General features: G+C 33.8%; 1 protein-coding gene across 1 annotated transcript in view; it reads left to right on the plus strand.

The window, feature by feature from the left end:
- LOC113511178 (agrin) overlaps window positions 1–23598 on the plus strand; it is an 80761-nt gene that overhangs the window by 20604 nt on the left and 36559 nt on the right. The window contains exon 2 of the mRNA XM_026894791.3: window positions 21739–21893. Coding sequence (XP_026750592.1) covers window positions 21845–21893 — 49 coding nt within the window. The 5' untranslated portion in view covers window positions 21739–21844. The remainder of the gene's footprint in view (window positions 1–21738; window positions 21894–23598) is intronic.

The following is a 23598-nucleotide window of genomic DNA, read 5'->3' on the forward strand; positions in this document are numbered from 1 at the left end:
GTTTGCATGGCTGTGTTTTGGTTTGAGAGATTAGTGAAATTACAAGGTAAATAGGAATAATAGTTAAGTATCCTCAGGATTGGCAATGGATGAAGGGTATCATGAGCGACACATTATACTTTGTTATGTTCATGGTACAGTCCATGTCTATATGTGACTGTTACTACTCTCCATCAGGTCGGCCGTCAACTTGTTTGCTATTGATTTAATTTTACATTTACCTAATAAATTAAATGAGGTTTCCTAGAAGTTTTTTTCTGCGAACGCCCAGGCTGTGGAATGAGTTCCTTACAGAGGTGTTCCCTACATTATGGGGTTTTTCAAAAAGGATATATTTATCCCTTTTTGTAGAATCTACTGACACATTTTAAATTTAATTTCGTTACAGAAATAAAAAATATTTGCAAAGTTCAAGAGAAATTTGGTATAAACAACTAAATTAACAACGGAACCAGTTCGGAGCCGGTTAAAAAATATGTTGTTTGTAATTAAAGTGAATATTTTAATAAACATAATAGCTATGGTAATGTTGATCAGACGGGCAGATTGAATTCATAATGAATTTATATTGTTTATCTACATATAATTTGAATGAAACTCTTTGGTAGGCGTCTTTCTCCGTTTTATACGGATTTATTTATTATTATATTTATATTAGAGAGGGAGACTTTGTATAAAAGTCGATTGCTTGGGTACCTCTGTCTCATTCCAGTTTCAACCGTGAAGCAGTTGTGTTTGCATGGCTGTGTTTCGGTTTGAAGGGTGGGATATGGTGTGAATTTATTGGGTACAGAGGAATAACGTCTGAGTCCTTAGGAATGGCAACGCATGGGGGGTATCAAAGGCGAAACAGTATACTCTGTTATGTCCATGGTTTTCCATCAAGTGGGCCGTCAGCTTGTTTGCCATTCAAAGTTGTATAAAAAAAAAATTTGAGAAATATTTAGAAAAAAACTGTAAAATTACAAAATCTATATACTTATTAATATTTTAAATAAATTATATTATAAATTTTGTATATAAATAATTGCCGTGTGGTCCCGGCATAGAATACCCCATCCTTTCCTATCCCGTGGGTTCGTAAGAACACACTAAGTGAAAGCGAGAGATGCGCAGCAGTGTTCCTCATAAAACATCTTAACACCAATACCAGGCGGATTAGCAACCGCAGTCAGGCTTTAGAGATGTTTTAAGAGCCTGCTGCCTATCCCTATGGCCTATTCTATGCCGGGACCATATGGCCAAATTATTATCTTTACTTTAATTAATCATGAATAATGAAATATCTATTAATAGTTATTTTTACATAGAGTAATAATAAACAATTCCCATCTATGCACCATCCACTGCAGCTTCCTAAGAATGTCACGGCGTATTTCAATATGCTGTGGCATCTGCTATCTATTCGTTCACATTATCCATTAGACTGAGAACCGTTTCGAAACTCATAAACATCTTTATTACAACTACTGTAGAGTTGAAAACATCTGTCCTGTGAGTTCTATTAAGCTGGTCAATTGGACCAGTTCTAGCAGACCTATCGTTGCATATAGACGTATCCTTTTTAGTTCTGGTAAAACAATAAGGAGTGGAGAATTGGAAGGTCATGATAAAGTAGACGCTGTCTCGTTTGATGTAATACGTGCCATTGTTATTAAGAGCTATATGGCGTTATCGTAGATAAATAATAATCGTATAATGAACTCGAATCTAGATATTGTAATAAAATTGTATCGAAACCAATTCTGTAGATCAGTGTTTTTCAAACTTTTTCATGACGCGACCCCCTTAGTGTGTAAATATATCTTGCAACCCCCTACCCTCTACGATTTCGAATGCGTATGAATGTTATTATAGTACAATTATGAAATCCGTACAGTTGTATTTACATTCACAATTAGTTATCGATATATTCAAATAAATAATACATAATAAAGTATCTAAAACAGACATGTAATCGATGTCTGTTATAGATACTTCATTATGTATTATTGATTGATTGATGTATTTACGGAACTGTTGATTTTTCACTGCTTCGCGACCTTCCGCGACCCCCTTGTAGAGGCTCGGGGACCCCCCAAGGGGTCGCGACCCACACTTTGAAAAACACTACTGTACATGGAATATGTTTTTAAATTTCTAATAGTAAGTAAATAGTGGGTAGTTACCGGAATAGAAATATAAATGTAAGTCTGCATCATCATCATATCAGCCTTTAACTGTCCACTGCTGAACATAAGCCTCCCCCTTGGGGAGGTTTGCTAGTAGTTGTCACGTTTGGCAGGCAATTTGGTGTAGTAGTTTTTATGTGAAACCGGAACAAAACCCCTCATAATTATTTTTCTTAAATATCTCTCATGTCTAGTTATAATTGTATTATATTAGTAAGATAATGTTTTTAAACATGCCGTGTGGTCCCAGCATAGAACGGTCCACGCCTTCCTTTCCCGTAGGTGTTGTAAGGGGCGATTAAGAGAAGTTAATCTTCGACAGTGACCCTCTTAAAATACCAAACCCTAGCTGTGGTTGCCAACCCACCTGCCACTCTTTACTGAATCCAAATATAATTGAATAAGTAATTTTTTTTATACCATGAATGTAACAAACTAATAAACAGCCTGTCTGATTTACATTACGTCTGGTTTACATCATTAAATTAGTTATAATTAACAATATTTTACATATATATTTTACATTACATATTACACATTTAAATATTTAACAATAAAATATACAATTTTGTATAATTTAATATATAATTTTAAATTAAAAATGCAAATTCCTTCTATCTTTTGATAGTAAGACATTATAAATCATAAAATTGTACCCATTATAATATGCAAGATAAATGGATTTAAAGGCAAAGAACTTTTTATTAAAAACACAAAGGATTTTCAACCTTATAGTTAGTGAGGTTAAGTTTAAAATGGAATATCAAATTAAATGGTATTCATAAAGCTAATTCAAAATACAAAAAAGGTAGCATCAATTTTATAATACTGGCAGCAGTGATTTAAATGCATTCGAATAATTTCAATTTAAGTGTAATTTGTTATTTTAAATATCTCATTTGAAATTCATTTTATATATATAAGGCACGTTATAAAATGTAGGTTATATTACAATATGTGTGTGTTTTGTGTGTGTGTGTGTGTGTGTTTTTTTTATTTTAACATAATATTAAATTACTACTTCACGTAGACTCAATTAAATGGAAGTAAAATATCATTAGACATCATTTCTCTTCCTTTCCCATGGGTGTCTTAAGAAGAGACTAAGGGAACTTAGTGATCGAGGGACGGGCAGCAGTGTTCCTCTTAAAACATTTCCATAGCCTAACGCGGTTGCCAACGCGTCTGTCAAGCATGGCAACTATTGGCAACCCCTCCCCCCTCTCTAATAGAGGAAAGCTCATGTTCAGCAGTGGATAATTAACGGCTTATTATTTTGTAGAAAGATTTTATTGATTAGATATTATATAACTTATATATTATAGTAAAAAAATTAAGAAGTAAATAAATCACGTAAGTAACATATAAAAGTACATACAATTTATAACTTTTAATTAAATAAAATAAATATTTCAATACCTTTTTTTTATAAGAAAAACGGTTTACTTTTTCAGAAGAGAATAATCAATATTTTAAAATAAAAAGAAAAAAATATTTTCTGAGATATCACGTTTCTTAGTAAATAGATATATATAGACTATATTTATATACCTATATATTTTATATATTATGTATATTTATGTATAAGTATAGGTTTTTAGCTATTGTACGCATAACATGTATTATTCTAGTTGTACTGGCCAATCTATAATAACAGACGTCTCATACAAAAGTTAACAGACAAATTTTGAGAAAATAAATGTCGGAATATGAAATATTTTTTTATTACTGTAATATGTCACATTACTGGGGGAAAGCGTAAAAATTCCCGCGTACAATATTGAGAGAGCAGCTAGTGCCTGCTGTAGCTTTATCAAAAATACCAAGTTGCATAGAAAATATTATTATACATATACTAGGTGACTCGGAAAACGTTGTTTTACCATATACATTATTTCTAGAACTGTACATGAAAATTTATCGTACTACAATTATTATATTCGATTGTCATCTTGCAACCTTATTGCGGCATACAAAAATCGCGATTAAAAAACAGGAGTTGATCGTAGAAGCGTGAAAATTTGAATTTGTATGTATTTTTCAATGCTAAATCATAATAGAACAAAATAAAAAAATATTGTCAAATAAAATAAAAAAAAATATTTAGGGGTGGGTCACTCTTGTCATTGAGGGGTATGAAAAATAGATGTTAGCCGATTCTCAGGTCTACCCAATATGCACACAAAATTTCATAAAAACCGGTAAAGAGGTTTCGGAGGAGTTTGGTAACAAACACCGTGACACGAGAATTTTATATATTAGATATTTCAATAGAAAATAAAGTGAATGTAAATAATCGAATAATTGACTTTTTTATACCACTGAGGTGGCAAACAAGCATACCCAAGAGACTACAGCATTCAGGGTTCTTCAAAAGGGGGGTAAAGAGGTTTCTTCAGGGTCGGTAACGCGCGCGTAATATTGGTATTGCAGGCGTTCATAGGCTACAGTAACCGCTTACCATCAGGTGGGTAGTCAGCTTGTTTGCCATTCTAAGTTGCTTAAAAAAAGTTTATCGTTTGAGACAAAAAAATAACCAAATCGGTTTGTTAACTGACGGAGTTATGAGGTGACAAACATAAAAATAAAAAATACAATCGAATTGAGAACTTCCATTTTTTTTTAAATCTGTTGAAAAGTTGAAATAACAAACTCCCGCTGCCCGCTGGTTCAAATTCGAAAAAAAAAAAACAAAAACGTGGATAGTTGCGTGGTTATTTTGAAAACAAAGCCAGTTCACGGTCTGCTACGACCATTATGTCCTTGCTTCCTCTCATTGTGTGCCGATCGTGCTTTTTTTATTCCCATTGCCCTGTCATTAAGATTTTTTTATTAAACTTTTTCTCTGACACTGGCTGAGCCACCATTTTTGGTTGACGTTACTTTTTTTTTATATTTTTTAATTTCAACTCTGTACAAGATGATAAGTTTATGGTTTTGTGGTTTTTTTTTTATATTTGTTTAAAAGTTTAATCAACAGCCTGTATTAACAACATATTTAAGAAAAAATATAGATTAATGTTACTTATACTTGTTGTTTGTAAGGAGAATGTACTGTACTGTAACGTAAACAAATGTATTATTATTATTATATTATATTAATATTATCCTCGTTTGCCATTTACAAAAAAAAAAAAAAAGAAATTAAATGTAATCATCAAACAAATGGCTTAATTAAAGAAAAATATAATCATAGATTAAAAATACATTATACCAACATAAGTGAAAGGATCAGGTAGTGAGTGACACAAATTGCATTCTGCGATATTGCTTCGCTTACTTCGCTTAAAGTTAATTTCTCTCGGTGACAACTTGTAAACCAATTAAGCGCCTTTTTCGTTCGATGTGAAGTGTTCGCATGTTTATTTTATTGCTTTCAATGTTTTAAAACATGTATAAAAATTCCGTGTCACCCTGTTCGTACGTGTTACTCTCTGAGACCGTTCATTGGACTTTAATGACATTTTGTAAATATATATTGTACACTACCATTTGTGTTGAATAGTTTTAAACATGGTAAGCAATGTTTCGTCCCCTGCAGGATAGCAAAAAAAACGAATTAATTTTTTAATCGGATCATCATCATTTCAGCCGTTAACTGTCCACTGCTGGGCATAAGCCTTCCCCAAAAGGGGAGTTTTGCCAGTAGTTACTATGCTTGGCGGGTGGTTTCGCAAACGCAGTTTTTTTTTGTTGGGTGAAAATGGTATATAACCCCGTCTGCGCTAACGGGATACGCTGGCGGAGCACCAGTGAAGAGTGATAGATGAGAATAAAAACAGGCCAGTTAGCCCATCATGATGAATTCATCAGGAATTAATCACGATAGTTTCCAGGGAGAACCGCGAGATGGTCGACCTGGTTGGGTATATTGTTTACAATGGGATTCTCAGTCTCCATTACTAACAATCCCTTTTCCCCCTCGCAAACGCAGTTAGGCTTTTAATGATGTTTTATTGGGACGCTGCTACTCATCCCTCAATTATTAGGTTCCCTTACGACACTCACGGGTAAGGAACAAGTGGCCCATTCTAGTTACTGTGCATAGAAAAATCGCAAAAAAGATGTTCGTCTTAGAAAAATATGTATGGGACAAAATCACCTTCGTATATTTACTATAAACAAAATCAATTATGTATAAAAGAAGCTTATATGATGGCTGTTAAAGTTCACAATCATTTACTAAATAATTTAAAAGAATTATATTATTATTATTATTATAAGCTCTGCTCAGTTTCGAAATAGATGACTACGTTTAACATAATTAGTGGTATTTTTTTGTATGGGTAAAAATGGTATGGTAACCCCGCCTGCACTAACGGGATACGCTGGCGGAGCACCAGTGAAAGGTGATTGATGAGAATGAAAACAGGCCAGTTAGCCCGTCATGATGAATTCATTAGGAATCAACCATGATAGTTTCCAGGGGGAACCGCGAGGAGGTCGACCTGGTTGGGTATATTACTAGCAATGGGATTCTCAGTCTCCATTACTAACAATCCCTTTCCCCCCTATTAGTGGTATTTGTAGTACCATCAAATAATGAGTTGTTAGATATCGGTTAATCGAGTTTTTAACTCAAAGAAAACGAGAGTTCACCCATCTAGCAGTTACAGTAACGAAATGTAACTCAATACTTTCACTCATCGGCGGCGTGGCCTGTCAGAATGGCCTTTGAAAAGTAACATCTTAATAATTGCTTTGTACAGTACGTCTATTCTGATATGTTATTTACATTTAACCACAGGGCCGTTTTGTACAAACGTTGTTTGCTTGGGTACCTCTGTCTCAATCGTGTATCTGCCGTGAAACAGTTGTGTTTGCACGACTGTTTTTTGGTTTGAAGTGTGGAACGTTACGGATATGATATATTGAAGAAAAAAAAAATAGAAAATATTATTAAAATGCAGTCTAAACTTAAAATAATATTAAGGACTCCATAATGATTATTTCTTACAGATCTATTTCTTTTAACGCGCCACCTACCTATTTATGCTTTAATTCCTTCTACCCAAAGGTTGTCTGGAAGAGATTGCTTAGCAATAAGACCGCCTTTTACACTACACTATACTTATCGAAAATTGTTTAACAAATCTTGTTATGTTGGTGAAATAAAAGTGTTAAATAAATAAATGACAAAACAGAGCTATGAATGACAAAGTGTTCCTTAGATAATTATTTTAAAATACATTTAAAATCTTCTTCCTTTCCCATGGGTGTCGTAAGAGATGACTAAGGGAACACAATGGCCGAGTGATGGGTAGCAGCGTCTCTCTTAAAATATCATTGGCAGATGTGTTGGCAAGGCAGTTAAGCTTCGGTGATGTTTTATAGGGGATGCTGCTGTCCATCCCTCGACCTCCCTTAGTCGCCTCTTACGACAGCCACGGGAAAAGGTGTGGCTTCACACACGGCAGATATTTATATAAAAATTACATATTATTTAGATATTTTTTATTTACTCGTATAATGATCTGTCAATTTCATACAATCTACAACACCAGCTGTCTATCTAGTAATATGTAATTATTATTTCAGCCGTTAACTGCCCACTGTTGGACATAAGCCTTCCTCATAAGGGGAGTTTTGCCAGTAGTTGATACGCTTGGCAGGCGGGTTGGCAACCGCAGTTAAGCTTTTAGAGGTGTTTTAAGACAGACGCCCTCTCTTAGTCGTCTTTTACGTCACTGACGGGAAAAGAAGGGGTGACCCATTCTATGCCGAAACACACACGGCGAATATATCGTAAAGACCAGAGGGAGACTTTGTACAAAAGTCGATTGCTTGAGTACCTCTGTCCCATTCGTGTTTCAACCGTGAATCAGTTGTGTTTGCATGCCTGTGTTTCGGTTTGAAGGGTGGGATATGGCGTGAATTTACTGGGTACAGAAAAATAACACCTGAGTTCTCAGGAATGGCAATGCATGGGGGGTATCATGAGCGAAACAGTATACTCTGTTATGTCCATGCTACTGCTCATGTCTATAGGCGACGATTACCACTTTACGTCAGGTGGGCCGTCAGCTTGTTTGCCATTCTAAGTTGTATAAAAAAATATATATATACATAGTAATATGTAAACTTGTACAGAACCCTCAGTATGTATTTTCTATACGTACCTGCTTAATTTTTTACTCATCTCTCAAGTACCAACGAAAGCGCTTGTTTGTAGAGAGTGCTCAAATGTTCAATGGAGTTCTTTCTATATATTTTTTTTTTCTATTATTTACTTATAGTGTTTCGCTTTCAAATCATTCATGAGTGCGTGATTAACTTTCGATCAAATGCTACTGCACTGAGTAAAAGCAATGATACGATGATTTGCCAATGATTTTACTTGACGCCTCTAAAGACCTGTATCGTTACACACATATTTTGCGTCATTCACTTTTTCTAACTCATTGATACATGCCAACGCTTCAGACTCCTGATTTCTCTTTTACACTTATAGTACAAAGTCATGATTGGATAGATTTTTGATCATTATAAATAGATCAGTCATGATCTGCGGGTCTACCATGAAATGAAATTCCGAAATTTTGGACTCAATTTCGTGTGTTTGTTTATACCAAAATCGGACCAATAAATGGAGTTTAACATTTTGTTCGTCATAAATCCTATTATAAAAGTCCAAAGGAACAATATTTTAATATTTTTAACTATTTTCAAACGGCATGTATTATACAATATTAACATCAAATTTGTATTTCGTTTGGCTCCGAAATTTCGGAAAACATTTCATGGTAAGCCCTCAGAGTTATACTACGATCAACGATCGATTCATTAGAAGATCTGCAATGATCTTTATGATCTATATCTATGGTAAGGTTGTCTATTGTTTTTCGATATAATATTTTCTTTGTATATTTTTTTTTGTTAGCTTTTGTACTTTTTTATCATAAATGACAGGAGTCATTTCATTTATGTATATACATATATGTATATTATATACTTTTGATCGCTGTAAAAATTATAATTGAATGGAAAATGTTAATTTTTTAATTCATTAATAATATTTTTTTATGCAACTTAGAATGGCTGACAAACTATCTGATGGAAAGTGGTAACCGTCGCTTATAGACATGAGCAGTACCATGGACATAATAGAGTACTTATACTGTTATGTCCATGATAGCCCTATGCATTGCCATTCTTGAGGACTCAGTTGTTATTCCTCTGTATCCTATAAATTCTCTGCCATATTCTACTCTTCAAACCAAAACATAGCCTTGCAAATACAACTGCTTCACGGTACAAACACGAATGGGACAGAGGTGCTAAAGGAAACGACCTTTGTACAAAGTTTCCCTCTTGTAAAATATATATTTTGGATACAAATCGTCGTGACCACGACATGGTTTAATGAACAATCCACGATGAAACGTCAGCAATAAAGAAGCAGGTATGTAGGTACTATTTATCTGTAAAAGCTTTCATATCGCGTCAAGTCCCGATTGTGTATTTAAAATATGTGTAAAAAACGCGAAAGTTTAACATTAACTATTAAAAAATAACAATTACAGTAATAATATTAATTGTAACCACATATTATATATACACGAATTATTATGCAGTTACAGTTAAAATGTTATTTTGTTATTTTGATACAGTTAACGTGCAGACATCATTACTGCTTTGATTGTCTAAATATATCAGAATTGAATAATAGCTATACAATGTGGCCATATAACTGTCTTCGAATACTGTACAAAAGCCATCATGTCAAACCCATCATTTAGTGCATACGTTGTCCACAGAATTACTGTCAATAGCATGGCATCACAGTAATTGTGTTATAATGAGTGTAGCATGGTGAAATGCATGGTTTTATGTCTGGTGACATACTAAAGACGTCTCGGGACCGATAGCGTAATGATTGCAATGGACGTTTGGCGAGAAATTGTCGTGTTATAATCTGAAATTGCATTAATTTACTTGACTATCGATAAAGGAGTTTTTTTTTTTCAAGAGAAGAATGAAAAATTAGATAAGTTCGCTTGAACACCTCTGTCCCATTTGTGTTTCTACTGTAAAGCAGTTGTGTTTGCATGGCTGTATTTCGGGTTTAAGGGTAGGATATGGCAGTAACAACGCAGTGGATTTTGATGCTGTTTTTTTAATAGATAGAGTGATTCAAGAGGATGGTTTATATGTATAATACATGCATAATATAGTGGAGAAACACTGATAATTTACCAGAGGGAGACTTTGTACAAAAGTCGATTGCTTGGGTACGTCAGTCCTATTCGTGTTTCTACCGAGAAGCAGTTGTGTTTGCATGGCTGTGTTTCGGTTTGAAGTGTGGGATATGGCGTGAATTTACAGGGTACAGAGGAATAACATCAGAGTCCTCAGGAATGGCAAGGCATGGCGGGTATCACGGGCGAAACAGTATACTCTGTTATGTCCATGGTACTGCTCATGTCTATAGGCGACGGTATCACTTTCCATCAGGCGGGCCGTCAGCTTGTTTGCCATTCTAAGTTGTATAAAAAAAAAATAAAAAAAATTTTAGAGGTTTCTAATGTAATGTCGTAATGTAATGGGGGCGGCGCTATTTAGTAATCATTACTGCACCCGTGCGAAGCCGGGACGGGTCGCTAGTAAATTATAAAGTATAGTTGATAACACATTTACGTTTTAAGTGCCCGATCTGTTATTGAAATTTATTAAAGCACTCATTATCCTCTATTTAACGACAAAAATGAGATAGATTCATTATCATAAACAAGTTAAAATAGTCAGTACAATGTTGCAGGAATATGTGACGGTATTTCATAATGAAGTTGTAAAAATTATGTATTAGTAATATCGATACCGTTCCGATATCTATATATTGGGTTTCTCTGGACATTGATGGAGGGAAAAAATTCAATTCATCACTTATTTCGATATCTTCTATACCGTTTGGATATCATTTCGATTGGATTCCTCATTTTAATGTTATGTATTGGATAATTATTATTTCATGTATCCGTTATTGATCCGATATATAGATATTGTAACTATATAATAGATATTGATATCTATTAGCCACAAGTAAATGAAATATAACGAATATCGAGTACAGGATCAAATCGCAGTCATTAATATCTTTTTATGAAAGATTGTTAATGATATTATACCATTATTATAATAACTATTATTATAATTATTGCATAACCATGATTGTAAAACAAACTCAGCACTGGAAATTACAATAAAAGTAGATACAAATTCATTTGTACATTTGGATCAGTTTAAACATCTGTGTTTGAACTAGGTTATAAAACCTGTATCTCAGACAATAGCGCTCGACCCTCATTACATAGAATAATATTAGTTTAGTAGATTTTATATAAAGTTATACATATCTGACGAAAGATTTAAAAATTAAACTTTACTACTTTTACTACTAAACGGTTTTTGATAAAACTTCTATGAAACCATTCACTAAGTATAACATATTGAGATAAATAATTTTCCAAATCAATTTATAAATGACGGAATTATCGACGTAATACATAAAAAATATATATATAACCGAATTGAGAACATTCACTGTTTTTTAAACCGGTTCAAAACGACAAAATATCTGTCGTTCTTGTGGTAAATCATAAATGTATATTTAAAATTAAAATTTCTCTCTATAGAATACAGGATACAATACCATAGGGTACAGTAAAATACGTCCTATACATTTTTCGCACTACTATTAGGCATGGCTAATATCTGTACCACTCCAATATCTATATACCTATTGGGTTTCTCTGGTAATTGATGGCGGCCATAAGGTCATCATCCGTTTTGGTATCATCTATACCAGTCGAATATCTTCATTCGTTTCAATCGGGTGCTATATTTCAATATTATATATTGAATTATTTACATATAACCTATAAAATAAAATAAAGAAATAAAAATATCCTTTTATGGGCCTATATATAGATATTGTAACTGCAATATATAGATATTGCAATATATTACCCATCCCTAATCACTACTTATTTCTTACCAATATTATAAATGTGAAAGTAAGTTTGTTTTTTACTTCCTAACACATTAATAGCTTCACTAATCACTATTTGGGTAGGTATGCTTCATCACCACAGTATATAATTTGTGGCTGTAGCCTAATCATACTCAAACGATATCACCTTTAGAAAATACAGTTTTATTTTAGGATTAATCCTGAGGAGAAAAAAAAATCTGTGCTAAGAACATTTGAAAGTTCCTATCTTCGGTAGGGATTAATTAACAGAGAATGATTAAAAACAGAGCGAGCAATAGATTTTAGAGTTAAAGGGTTTTCTGCCTGAAAAAGTTCAACTCTCAATAATAATAATACCCATACTTCAATATGTTTTTATGGGATTAACAAGGACTACTCTAAGGAAGGGTATAACACTAAAGGGAGACTTTGTACAAATGTCGTTCGCTTGAGCACCTCTGTCCCATTCGTGTTTTCTACCGTGAAGCAGTTGTTTGCGTGGCTGTGTTTCGGTTTGAACGGTGGAATATGGCAGTGAATTTATAGGGTACAGAGAAATAACAGCTAAGTCCTCAGCTGGTATCATGGGCGAAACAGTATACTTTGTTATGTCCACTGTACTGTTCATGTCTATAGGCGATGGTTACCACTTTCCATCAGGTGGGCCATAAGCTTGTTTGCCATACTAAGTTGCATAAAAAACATAAGTTACTTTCTATACCAGTCAGTGATCACATCCCGGTTACGCGGAGGCAGCCGCGGGTAAAACTTAGTGGGGAATACTTTAGGATCCAATTATAATGTCTTTGTACAGTGACCGCGGATAGACAGCCTTCAAATGTAACTCAATCAGTAATTAACAGTCTTTAACTACCAGAACCGTTACCGCTAACTGAAGTTGTGGAAAACCGTTGACTTGGAATAACGGTTGATATTTCATAACGTGTTAAGATTAACTGAATATATAGGTCTCCGTGTGCCGCGTGGTCCGGCATAGAACAGGCCACGATTTCCTTTCCCGTGGGTGTCGTAAGAAGCGACTAAGGCAGGGCGAGGGATGGGTAGCAGCGTCCCTTTTAAAACATCTCTAAAAGCTTAACCGTGGTTGCCAATTCGCTTGCCAAGTGTGGCAACTACTGGCAGAGCTCCCTTTATAGAGAAAACTTAAGTTTAGCAGCAAACAATTAACGACTGAAATAATAATAAAAAATAGGTCTTTGTGAAAGTACTTTCTTTAAAAATATTAATTGCCATAATTGTTATATCATCATTACCATCATTATCATCATCATCATCACCATATAAGCCATTATCTGTTCACTGCTAAACATAGGTCTCATAGACTGCCATAAGGAACAGTCCTGAACCATGTGCATTCACTGACTCCCTGTAATGTATTTGAGCTTGTCGCTTCAACTAGTGGGTGGTCGTCCAATACTGCGTTTGCCTGTATGAGGTCGCCACTTAAGAACCTTACTTTCACATCGGTTGTCGGTTCTTTGAGCTATGTTATCAGCCCGTTGCCACTTCAGCTTGTTTATCCTTCGGTTACGTCGGTGACTTTGGTTCTTTAATTCGCCGGTAAATGCTAGTAATTTGTAAATAATTATTCAAATAAACGCATGTATTTTTTTTATAGAAAAATATTATTCAATTTGTATTTTTTTATTTATTAAAACTTTAATGTACAGTAAAATTCAATGTACATTTGGCGGACTCAACACCGGACGGTGTTCTCTACCAGTCAACCATTGGGCAAACCGAGAAATACGTAGGCGGTGCATTTTTGAATGGGGAAAAAAAGCAATATTTGATAAATTCATATAATATATTAAATAAATAAATATATACATACAATAAATATCGTATGTATGATTAATAACAATTACTTTTTTATTAGCTAAATATGTAAAAAAAGTAAATATATTATTACTGAATTAAATAAAAAAATACTAAAATGTACTAGTACAAAAGGAGATAAAAATAAAATAGAATGCATTCAAGTACATTATGCACTTTAGTTAGATATTTATTTTAAATTATATTAATTTTCTTAAACATCTCGTGTCATAATGTGTACCTACATTTATTAATAAAAATCAAAGTTACTACTTTAAATATAATAAATTTTTTTATATTATTTGATATTTGAATTTGGTAATAAATTATTCTTGTAATGTATATAGAACACTAATTTATATTTTAATTGATTTTATAATTATTTATTATCATGATACTTAAATAAAAAGTAATGAAATTGTAAGAACACGTGGTCTCACTGACTTGTTCACTCGAATTCGGCCGTGTGGATATAAAAGATTGTTATTTGGGTGGGGAGACACTTCTTGTCCAACCGTTGAACAGAGCGGAGCTTCCTGCCGTATCAAGATTGTGATATAAAATATATCACAATTATCGTTGATGGAAGTCCTAAAGAAACTATAGTTAAATAAGTATCAATGGATTCACAGAAGTTGGGTATTTCTTTTATATTACTTAGTTATATATTATATATTAATTAAAATAAGTACATAGATGATTTAATAGTTAATATCTAAATTAAATGAACTGTGAGAACTTGTGCTTCATTTCTATTTATTACTAAGAGGCTTACAACCTTTATATTGCTAAAGAATATATCATATACGTGTAAAGTTAGTATTATATTCCCACATATCATGTTATATATATGTATATTAAATATTATAAATACTAATACCGTATTTTGAGACACTTATTTCTAAAAAGTAACGTTTATAGTCAAACGTGCTGGTATGTTTTTACTATTATTGTAAAAAAAAAACATTTAGACACGAAGTAATAGTTATATTTGCGTTAAGTTTAACTCTTGGTAGAGTCTAAGGCATATTTTTAAATATAATTCAGAACTGTTTTAAGTGTAACTTTTTTATGGATCTTGGATTTTTTTACATCAGTGCATTCATCATCATCATCATCATATTAGCCCCAATTGTTTGCTCCTGTATATAAGTCTTCCCCTTGAGGGGTTTTGCTAGTAGTTGCTAAGTTTGGCAAGTGGCATTTACTTCTAAAACTTTTTTCCGCGTTAAGTTCCGATTGTGTATTTAAAATTTTTTTTAATTTTTTTTTTGTTTTACTTTGAAAGGGAAACATACAATATCTAAGACATATAAAATACTATACACAACCAGAACATAAATCAGCAAAGTTTCCACTATAAACTAAACCAAATAATCGAGAGCAGATGATTATTGATATATATTGATGAACATAAAAATATATATATATATATATACACACACACACACACACACACACACACACACACACACTCACACACACTCACACACACACACACACACACACACACACACACACACACACACACACACACACACACATCACACATAGAAACACGCATACACACACACACACACGCACACACACATACACATACATATACATATACTTGACAAAAAAATATTTACTATAATGCCATAATTTTTATTTCTTATGGTTAGAAAATCTCCTTCCGCATCAAATTTTTTTTTCAAAATACATCCTGTAAGGTTAATCAAATCATATCACATTCAATATGGGAACTGTTTACAAAATCCATGGAAATCTATTTCAAAATCTTCGAAATTAGCCAAATATACGCATGTGTCATTTAAAAAAAAAAACCGTAAAATATTTTCGTGTCCCATCAATATTTTATCGTTTATTAATTTGCCTTCGTTTTGATTAATCGCAAATCAAACCATTCAAACGAAAGCGGAATATTATTTCCGCGTTTGTATGTTAATTTATGTTAATCGTAAAACCGGTGTTGAGTGTATGTAATAAAATTAAAACGTTCCCATCACTATCGTTCTATTAGCGAGTTAATTAATCACATAATGGTTATCATTATTCATAAATCGACGTTCATCCGTCGTGTTTTATTTGACACACATTTTTCTGTCGACAAAAAAAAAACGTATTGAATGCTTTACAAAAACCAACCGTTAGCCGCTAAACAAAACTCACTTGTATTTAATATTACGAGAGATCTAACGAAATTATACGACAAAGAACGTTTTTTGCGGCGGAAATCTGTATAAAAACGGTTTTTTCACTATTTTTTTTTCAGGTCAAAAGCCTGCATCTGACATTAATGACAATATGATTGTCCTCTTTCGAACGTTTGCGTGGGAAATAAATTACTCGTATTTTAAAATTGTCACATTCAATGGTGCGTATTAAACAACTGGGTTAATAAAGCCATCAAATGTTTGTTTAGTGTTTCAGTATGAAATCTGTGATAAGTGTGCAGGATTGAGGTGGCATGAATGAATAATCATTGCGATGATCATGACTGGTTACCATGTTAGTCACAGCTATCATAATTGTCCGGCAATTCACTAGAAAAGAGGTATTTCAAGTTTCGTGGTTTGTTTTAAAATTGCACCATTGACTTTGAACGGATAGTGTACCAGGAGAGCAGAGATTGTGTGAAAGTCTACGTATTGTCTGAGGTACTACTTTCATTTGCAGCTGTGCAGCCTTCCGGGTCACGGGTCACGCCCCTCCCAAGGTTGGTCTGCCGATGCAGCGACCTCCTTAACTTTATAGCGGCCTAGTACTATTACCCACTTATGCATTCGAATGGCGTGATATTTTAACATAAAATAAAAAGTTATCATTAATCTTATTTTAAGTTAACCGATCTTTCACACAGTTACGTAACAAACGTTTAAATAACCTTGACCAAATAAACATTATTAAATTAAACGACTATTTTTAAAATAAAAAAGCAATCAATAATTTAAACAAAGTTATTAGTTAGTACGTAGACATTGCAAATAATTTCAATATTAAGTTTGTACTTGTAACAATAGAATTAATATTTTTGGATTTAGTTCAACTTATTTATAATGTTATGGTCCAAATATACATGAAGGATATTTCTATGGATAATGAATAAGAAACAGTTGCAGAATCTCAGTTTTCTTCAATTTTTTTTTTACATACTATGTGATATTTTCAATCTTAAATCGTTTTTGATAATACTTCCTACATTAATTTATTTACATCCATGGGTTATTCCCATATCCACTAATTAGAAAAAAAATGTAATCAACATAGCTATTATTTTAGGAAGTAAGTTCTTAATTTCATTATTAATTATCAGTGATATAGAAAAATAGATGATTTTTAGGTGTCTACAATGATAATGAGTCATGTTTCTAGTTTGTGAAGTTAAATTTACTTCTAATCTAAATCCTTACGCCTTACTGAATTACGATTTTAACTTAATTAAAGTAAACATTTTTTTTTTCTACGAAGCATAATCTGTTTGTTTGCACAGTGTGGTTCTAGCATAGAATAGGCCACCGCTTTCTTCCCCGTGGGTGTCGAAAGAGGTGATTAAGGGAGGGCGAGAGATGGGAAGCAGCGTCCTTTTTAAAATATCTCCAAATCCTAACTGAGGTTATCAATCAAAAATCAAAGCCTGTTAAGCATGGCAATTACTAGCAAAACCTCCATAGGAGGGGAGGGGGGGCTTATTTTTAACAATGGGCAATTAAAAGCTGATAAAAAAAGATGATTATAATTTGTTTGTTACTACAAAATATAAAAGCGCTTCATTTTTTTTATACCACTGAGGTAGCAAACAAGCATCGGCCCACCTGATGGTAAGTGGTTACCGTAGCCTATGAACATCTGCAATACTAGAATATTACGCGCACGTTGCCGACCCTAAAGAAACCTATTTACCCCCCTTTTGAAGAACCCCATGCTGTAGTCTCTTGGGAAAACCTCGGCAGAGAGTTCATTCCACAGCCTGAGTGTTCGTGAGAGGAAACATCTCTGAGACCGCGCAGTACGCGACCATTGAGACTGTAGGACATGAGGATGAACTCCCTGTCGATGGCGAGCCGTACGATGGTAGAAAGTGGCTCTGGGTATTATATTAAACAATTCCTCTGAGCACAATCATAATGAGCTGGATCTGTGACTTGACTTTGTTAATTACAAGTAAATGTTCTAAAATCTCGAAGTTGATAAATTGTGTCCGGTCCAGAAGCTAGTATAAAAGTTCCGAAGCAGCATTTCACTGGATCTACGCGATCTTCGACGGACAAATTAAAATTAAGTGCCACTTAAAATTCATGAAGAGGTAAAGGACATAGATTTATCAAGATGAAAGCATTGCTATCGATGTGGGGCGGTGAAAACATCCAAGTTAACTGCTTACTGCCGGGGTTAGGTTTTAAGTATTTTAAACAGAACCAGTTGATGTATCTGGAGGTCAGAGAGGATACTGTTAGTACAAGATACTAATTTTCGAATGTAGATTTTAGATATATAATATTGCTTAAAATTATGCATATAAAATTTATTACACGAAGAACAAATACTCAGTAACAGGTTAAAATGAAAATTAAAAACAAATATTCTCACGTCTATTATCTCTAACGCGATTGTCAAATTTGTCGACTGTTGCCATTGATTCAAGTCTGCGGTATCGTTTCTCTAAACCTATTTTTAAAATTACATTTTCATATTGATGTTACAACGAAATCTTTAAGGACCGAAATAAATTGTCGAATAAGAGAACTGTGTGGTTCCAGCAAAATGGGCCTCTCCCTCCGTTCGTGGTTTCATAAAAGGCAACTAATTGATTAATGGTCGAGGAATGGGCAGCAGTGTCCCTTTTTAAACATCACCAAAACCTAACTGCCTATGTTCAGTAGTGAACAATTTATGGTTATAAATAAATAAATATAAATATATACGGACAAATCACACAGATTGAGCTAGCCCCAAAGTAAGTTCGAGACTTGTGTTATGGGATACTAACTCAACGATAATATATTTATAATAGATACATATATAGATAAACATCCAAGACCCAGGCCAATCAGGAAAAAATCGTTTTCCATCATGACCTGGCCGGGGATCGAACCCGGGGCCTCCACGTCGCAGGCAGGCGTGTTGGCCACCACGGAGGACGACCGACCGACCGACCGACCGATGGTTGATATGAAGATGATGATTATAATATATGTATTTACAAAAAAATAGTTTTTAAATGTGTCTATTGACATTGGCAGCAGCGTACCTCTTAGAACATTACCAAAGCTTAGCTGCGGTTGCCAAACCGCCTGCCAAGCGTGATAACTATTATCAATACTGCCTTTAAGAGGGAAGTCTATGTTCAACAGTGGACAGCAACGGTTGATATCAGCATCAACATAAATTAAATTCTTAATATATTTAAACCAAGACTATTATAATATAAATTTAGTTTATGATGATCTATAAAACGATGAAATTATAATATTAGGTTAAGAGACAAGTTTAGTAGTTAGTTTAAATTGATGCTTCAGAATTGGCGCCATTGCCTTGAATACAGTACTAGATATATAAATAACTGTTTCAAGTAATTCAATGAGACCAATGTGTGTAAGTTTAAATATAAATTTTTAACTACTTTTCAATCAAAACAGAATACAACATATATGATATTTATTCATAAATACTTGCCTTAGACAGTTAATTAATAAATAGATACAGAATCGAATAGATACATTGAAATTTTTAAGAAAAGAGCATATTTCTTCTTAAAATACCGTCTTAACACTTGCAATTTCTCTGATGTTCGTTTGCTCCCTATGTTTTATATAAACGAAATTCGTTATCGAATCAGGTTTTAACATCTTTCCAACCTGAGAATTAAGTGGATCAATTTTTATTTTATATTTTAACAATTCAGCAATTGGACGATAAAAAAAACTTGCAGACAACCTGATTGAAAGCGATAATTACATTAAATTTTAATCTGGAAAGAAAGGAATAAGAACGGAGCAAGATATAGTCATGTAATAATCAAGAATTATCATTGTTAAAACCGATATTTCAATCATAATAAAATTAATATCGAACACACATATTTAGAAGTAACAGAATGTTTCATCGTGCCTCCCAACAAATTGTTTATAATTACTCCTCTCCATCTAAAGGTTGCCTGGAAGAGATCGCTTTTAGCGATAAGGTCGCCTATTGTTTTCTTACTGTAATTATTTCTTGTAATTATTTATATTTATAATAAGTTTACTATTGTAAACTTTTGGAGGAAACAATAAAGAGTATCTTTCTAACAAGAAAATAAATTCTATCAAAAGCAAAAAATAATCATAATCTAATCAAAATTTATAAATGAAAATAATATTTATTGTAAGCCATTTAAAAGATCGTAAATACATGATGAGAATGAATTTATTAACCTAAGTCATGTTGTAAGATTGTAAGTAGTATAGTTTACTGAGAAAAAGGTAAACGATGAAAAGGGAAACCGGTAGGAGAAAGTACTAGCTAGACACGGTTTGTATACTAATGAGCGACCATTAGTGTTGACAAGCTTACAGTTGATTTCTGAAGTGACTGCTAATGTGTAATTACCATTGAGTAAAAGATTTGTACGACGTCTACAAACTTTAATGCCCAAATTCCATGTGAGGGCAGGACAAAAGAATATTTGAGAACGTAGGCGCATCAGCAAAACAGAATTTTCACTACTATGTTTCTACATCCATAGAAATATTATTCGAGATAGATTATTAAATATTATCTAAGAATTTTGAGAAAAATAATTTTAAATGTAAAGAAGATTATAAGTGTCTGCCATAAGAGTTTCGAAATCGATGGACCTATTTCAGGGCTGCAGAGGTCGAAAGTAAAAGCTAGTTCGAAAGATATATATGTCATACCATATTAGCCGCTGCAGAATATAGAAAATTTTCCCACTCACTACTTCCTATGCCACTGTGTTAGGTTGACTAGAAGAAATCTCTTTTAGAGATAAGTTAACATTGTTATTAACTTTTTTTTTTTTTATACAACTTAGAATGGCAAACAAGCTGACGGCCCACCTGATGGAAAGTGGTAACCGTCGCCTATAGACATGAGCAGTACCATGGACATAACAGAGTATACTGTTTCGCCCATGTTACCCCCCATGCGTTGCCATTCCTGAGGATTCAGGTGTTATTCCTCTGTACTCAGTAAATCACGCCATATCCCACCCTTCAAACCGAAACACAGCCATGCAAACACAACTGCTTCACGGTTGAAACACGAATGGGACAGAGGTACCCAAGCAATCGACTTTTGTACAAAATCTCCCTCTGGTAAAACTTATTGTTGTTACTGTATGTTTTAGTGCAATAAAGAATATATAATAATAATTTTGTCAGTAGTTGCCACGTTTGGTAACCGGCATTGGATTGGCAACCACAGTTACTCTTCGGTGATGTTTTAAGATGGACACTGCTACCCATTTCTCGACCATTAAGTCCTCTTGATCACCTTTTACGATAGCTATGGGAAAGGAAGTGTGGCTCATTTTATGGACCACACAGCGTCGAATACATCTGGTTAAATATTACAGTTAGAGTATCGAGATTGCATTCAAATAATTTGTTTACTTAAATTAGTGCTTTCACATTTTAAATACAATTTTAGTTGGAAAACTTTAAAGATTTATTTTAAGATTTAAAAATTTTCAATTTATAACTTTGTCTCTCTCGCGAGTTTTTCAAGTTTTAATTGTTTTTTTCTTTGTTTCAGATACTATGTTAACAACATGAACGACTGAATCGACTTTATAGTGCTATAAGTTAATTTAAGTGAATTCAAATAAGACTTTTAGTGTTAAATTGAAAAATTGTGCACGATGGAGTTCAAGACACAATTATTAGTGACAGCGTCGATTGTGTTGGTTGGTAAGTAGCTATTATAATGTTACGATGTACATTTATAACTTCTGAAACGATTGTTCTGGAAGCTACTCCTAGAAACGTAGTTTTTTCTTCTCTGTTAGTTTTGTTCACTTGGTTTATAACTTAATTGTTTGTAGATATTTCAATTATTCTCGAATAATTGAAATATCCACACCATCACCAGAGAGAGATTTTGTACAAAAGTCGATTGCTTGGGTACCTCTGTCCCATTCGTGTTTCTACCGTGAAGCAGTTGTATTTGCATGGCTGTGTATCGGTTTGAAGGGTGGGATATGGCGTGAATTTACTGGGTACAGAGGAATAACACCTGAATCCTCAGGAATGGCAACGCATGGGGGGTATCATGGGCGAAACAGTATACTCTGTTATGTCCATGGTACTGCTCATGTCTATAGGCGACGGTTACCACTTTCCATCAGGTGGCAAACAAGCTGACGCTTGTTTTTTTTTTGATGGGTGAAAATGGTATGGTAACTCCGCCTGCGCTAACGGGATACGCTGGCGGAGGACCAGTGAAGGGTGATAGATGAGAATGAAAACAGGCCAGTTAGCCCATCATGATGAATTCGTCAGGAATTAACCATGATAGTTTCCAGGGAGAACCGCGAGGAGGTCGACCTGGTTGGGTATATTGCTAGCAATGGGATTCTCAGTCTCCATTACTAACAATCTCTTTCCCCCCAGCTGACGCTTGTTTGCCATTCTAAGTTGTATAAAAAAAAATTGTTTGACGCCTCTGCATTAACGTCTCTATCTGATATATTTCTAAAGACGATAAGTTCCAAGATTCCATCATGTACAGATTTAACCTCAAACTTCGTTAAAATTCTAAATCTATTCCGTGTCTATCCGTAATGGTCATGGTGTATTTATAGACGATAGTTACTACTTTATAATATTAGACTTAGTTAACAAAGTTGTCGATCCACTTGATGGAAAGTGGTAGCCGTCGTCTATAAATATGAACATCATTATAGATGGTATAGAACATGTCGAGCTATCGTTAGCTTGTTCACCATAATAAAGTTTAAAAGAAGGCCAGATAAAGATCTAGTCAATTAAAAAAAGAAATGTAAACATAGTCATATTAGGAGAGCAGTTAAAGCGCATGTTTGCGTCTCTGTTTGTAAGGTTGGGATATGGCAATGAAATTACAGAGTATAAGAGCATAACAACTTGGTCATTAAAAATGACAACCCATGTGGGGTACCATGGGCATAATAGTGTATTTTGTAATATCCATATATTCATGTTTACGGGCGTCGGTTACTATTCCTTGTTGTTTTACTGATGGCCCATCAGGTGAAAAGTGGTAACCGACGCCTTAGCTTGTACATACATACATATCTGTCACGCTTGTCTCCCATTAGGGTAGGCAGAAACAATGGAACGCCAAATGCTTCGATTCAAACAAACCTCTTTCACTTTTTCCACATTCATCAATCTTTTCATACACGCTCGCCGGTTATGGATACTTTTAATTTGGCCCTTCTTCAGCACGCCGCCTATTTGGTCGACATACGTCCGTCTAGGTTGTTTGCCAGAAATAATAAGATACGGATTATTAGAAAATTTTAATTATTAAATAATTACAGTTTATTATAAAAAAAATACTTTAACAGAGCTCAGAATCGAAATTGAATTGAAAAATAGAAATAAATAAATGGTCACTACGGCCTTTTTAAAC

This window comes from Galleria mellonella, unplaced genomic scaffold (genome assembly GCF_026898425.1).
Source record: "Galleria mellonella isolate WM207_F2 unplaced genomic scaffold, CSIRO_AGI_GalMel_v1 utg109, whole genome shotgun sequence".
Lineage (NCBI taxonomy): Eukaryota > Metazoa > Arthropoda > Insecta > Lepidoptera > Pyralidae > Galleria > Galleria mellonella.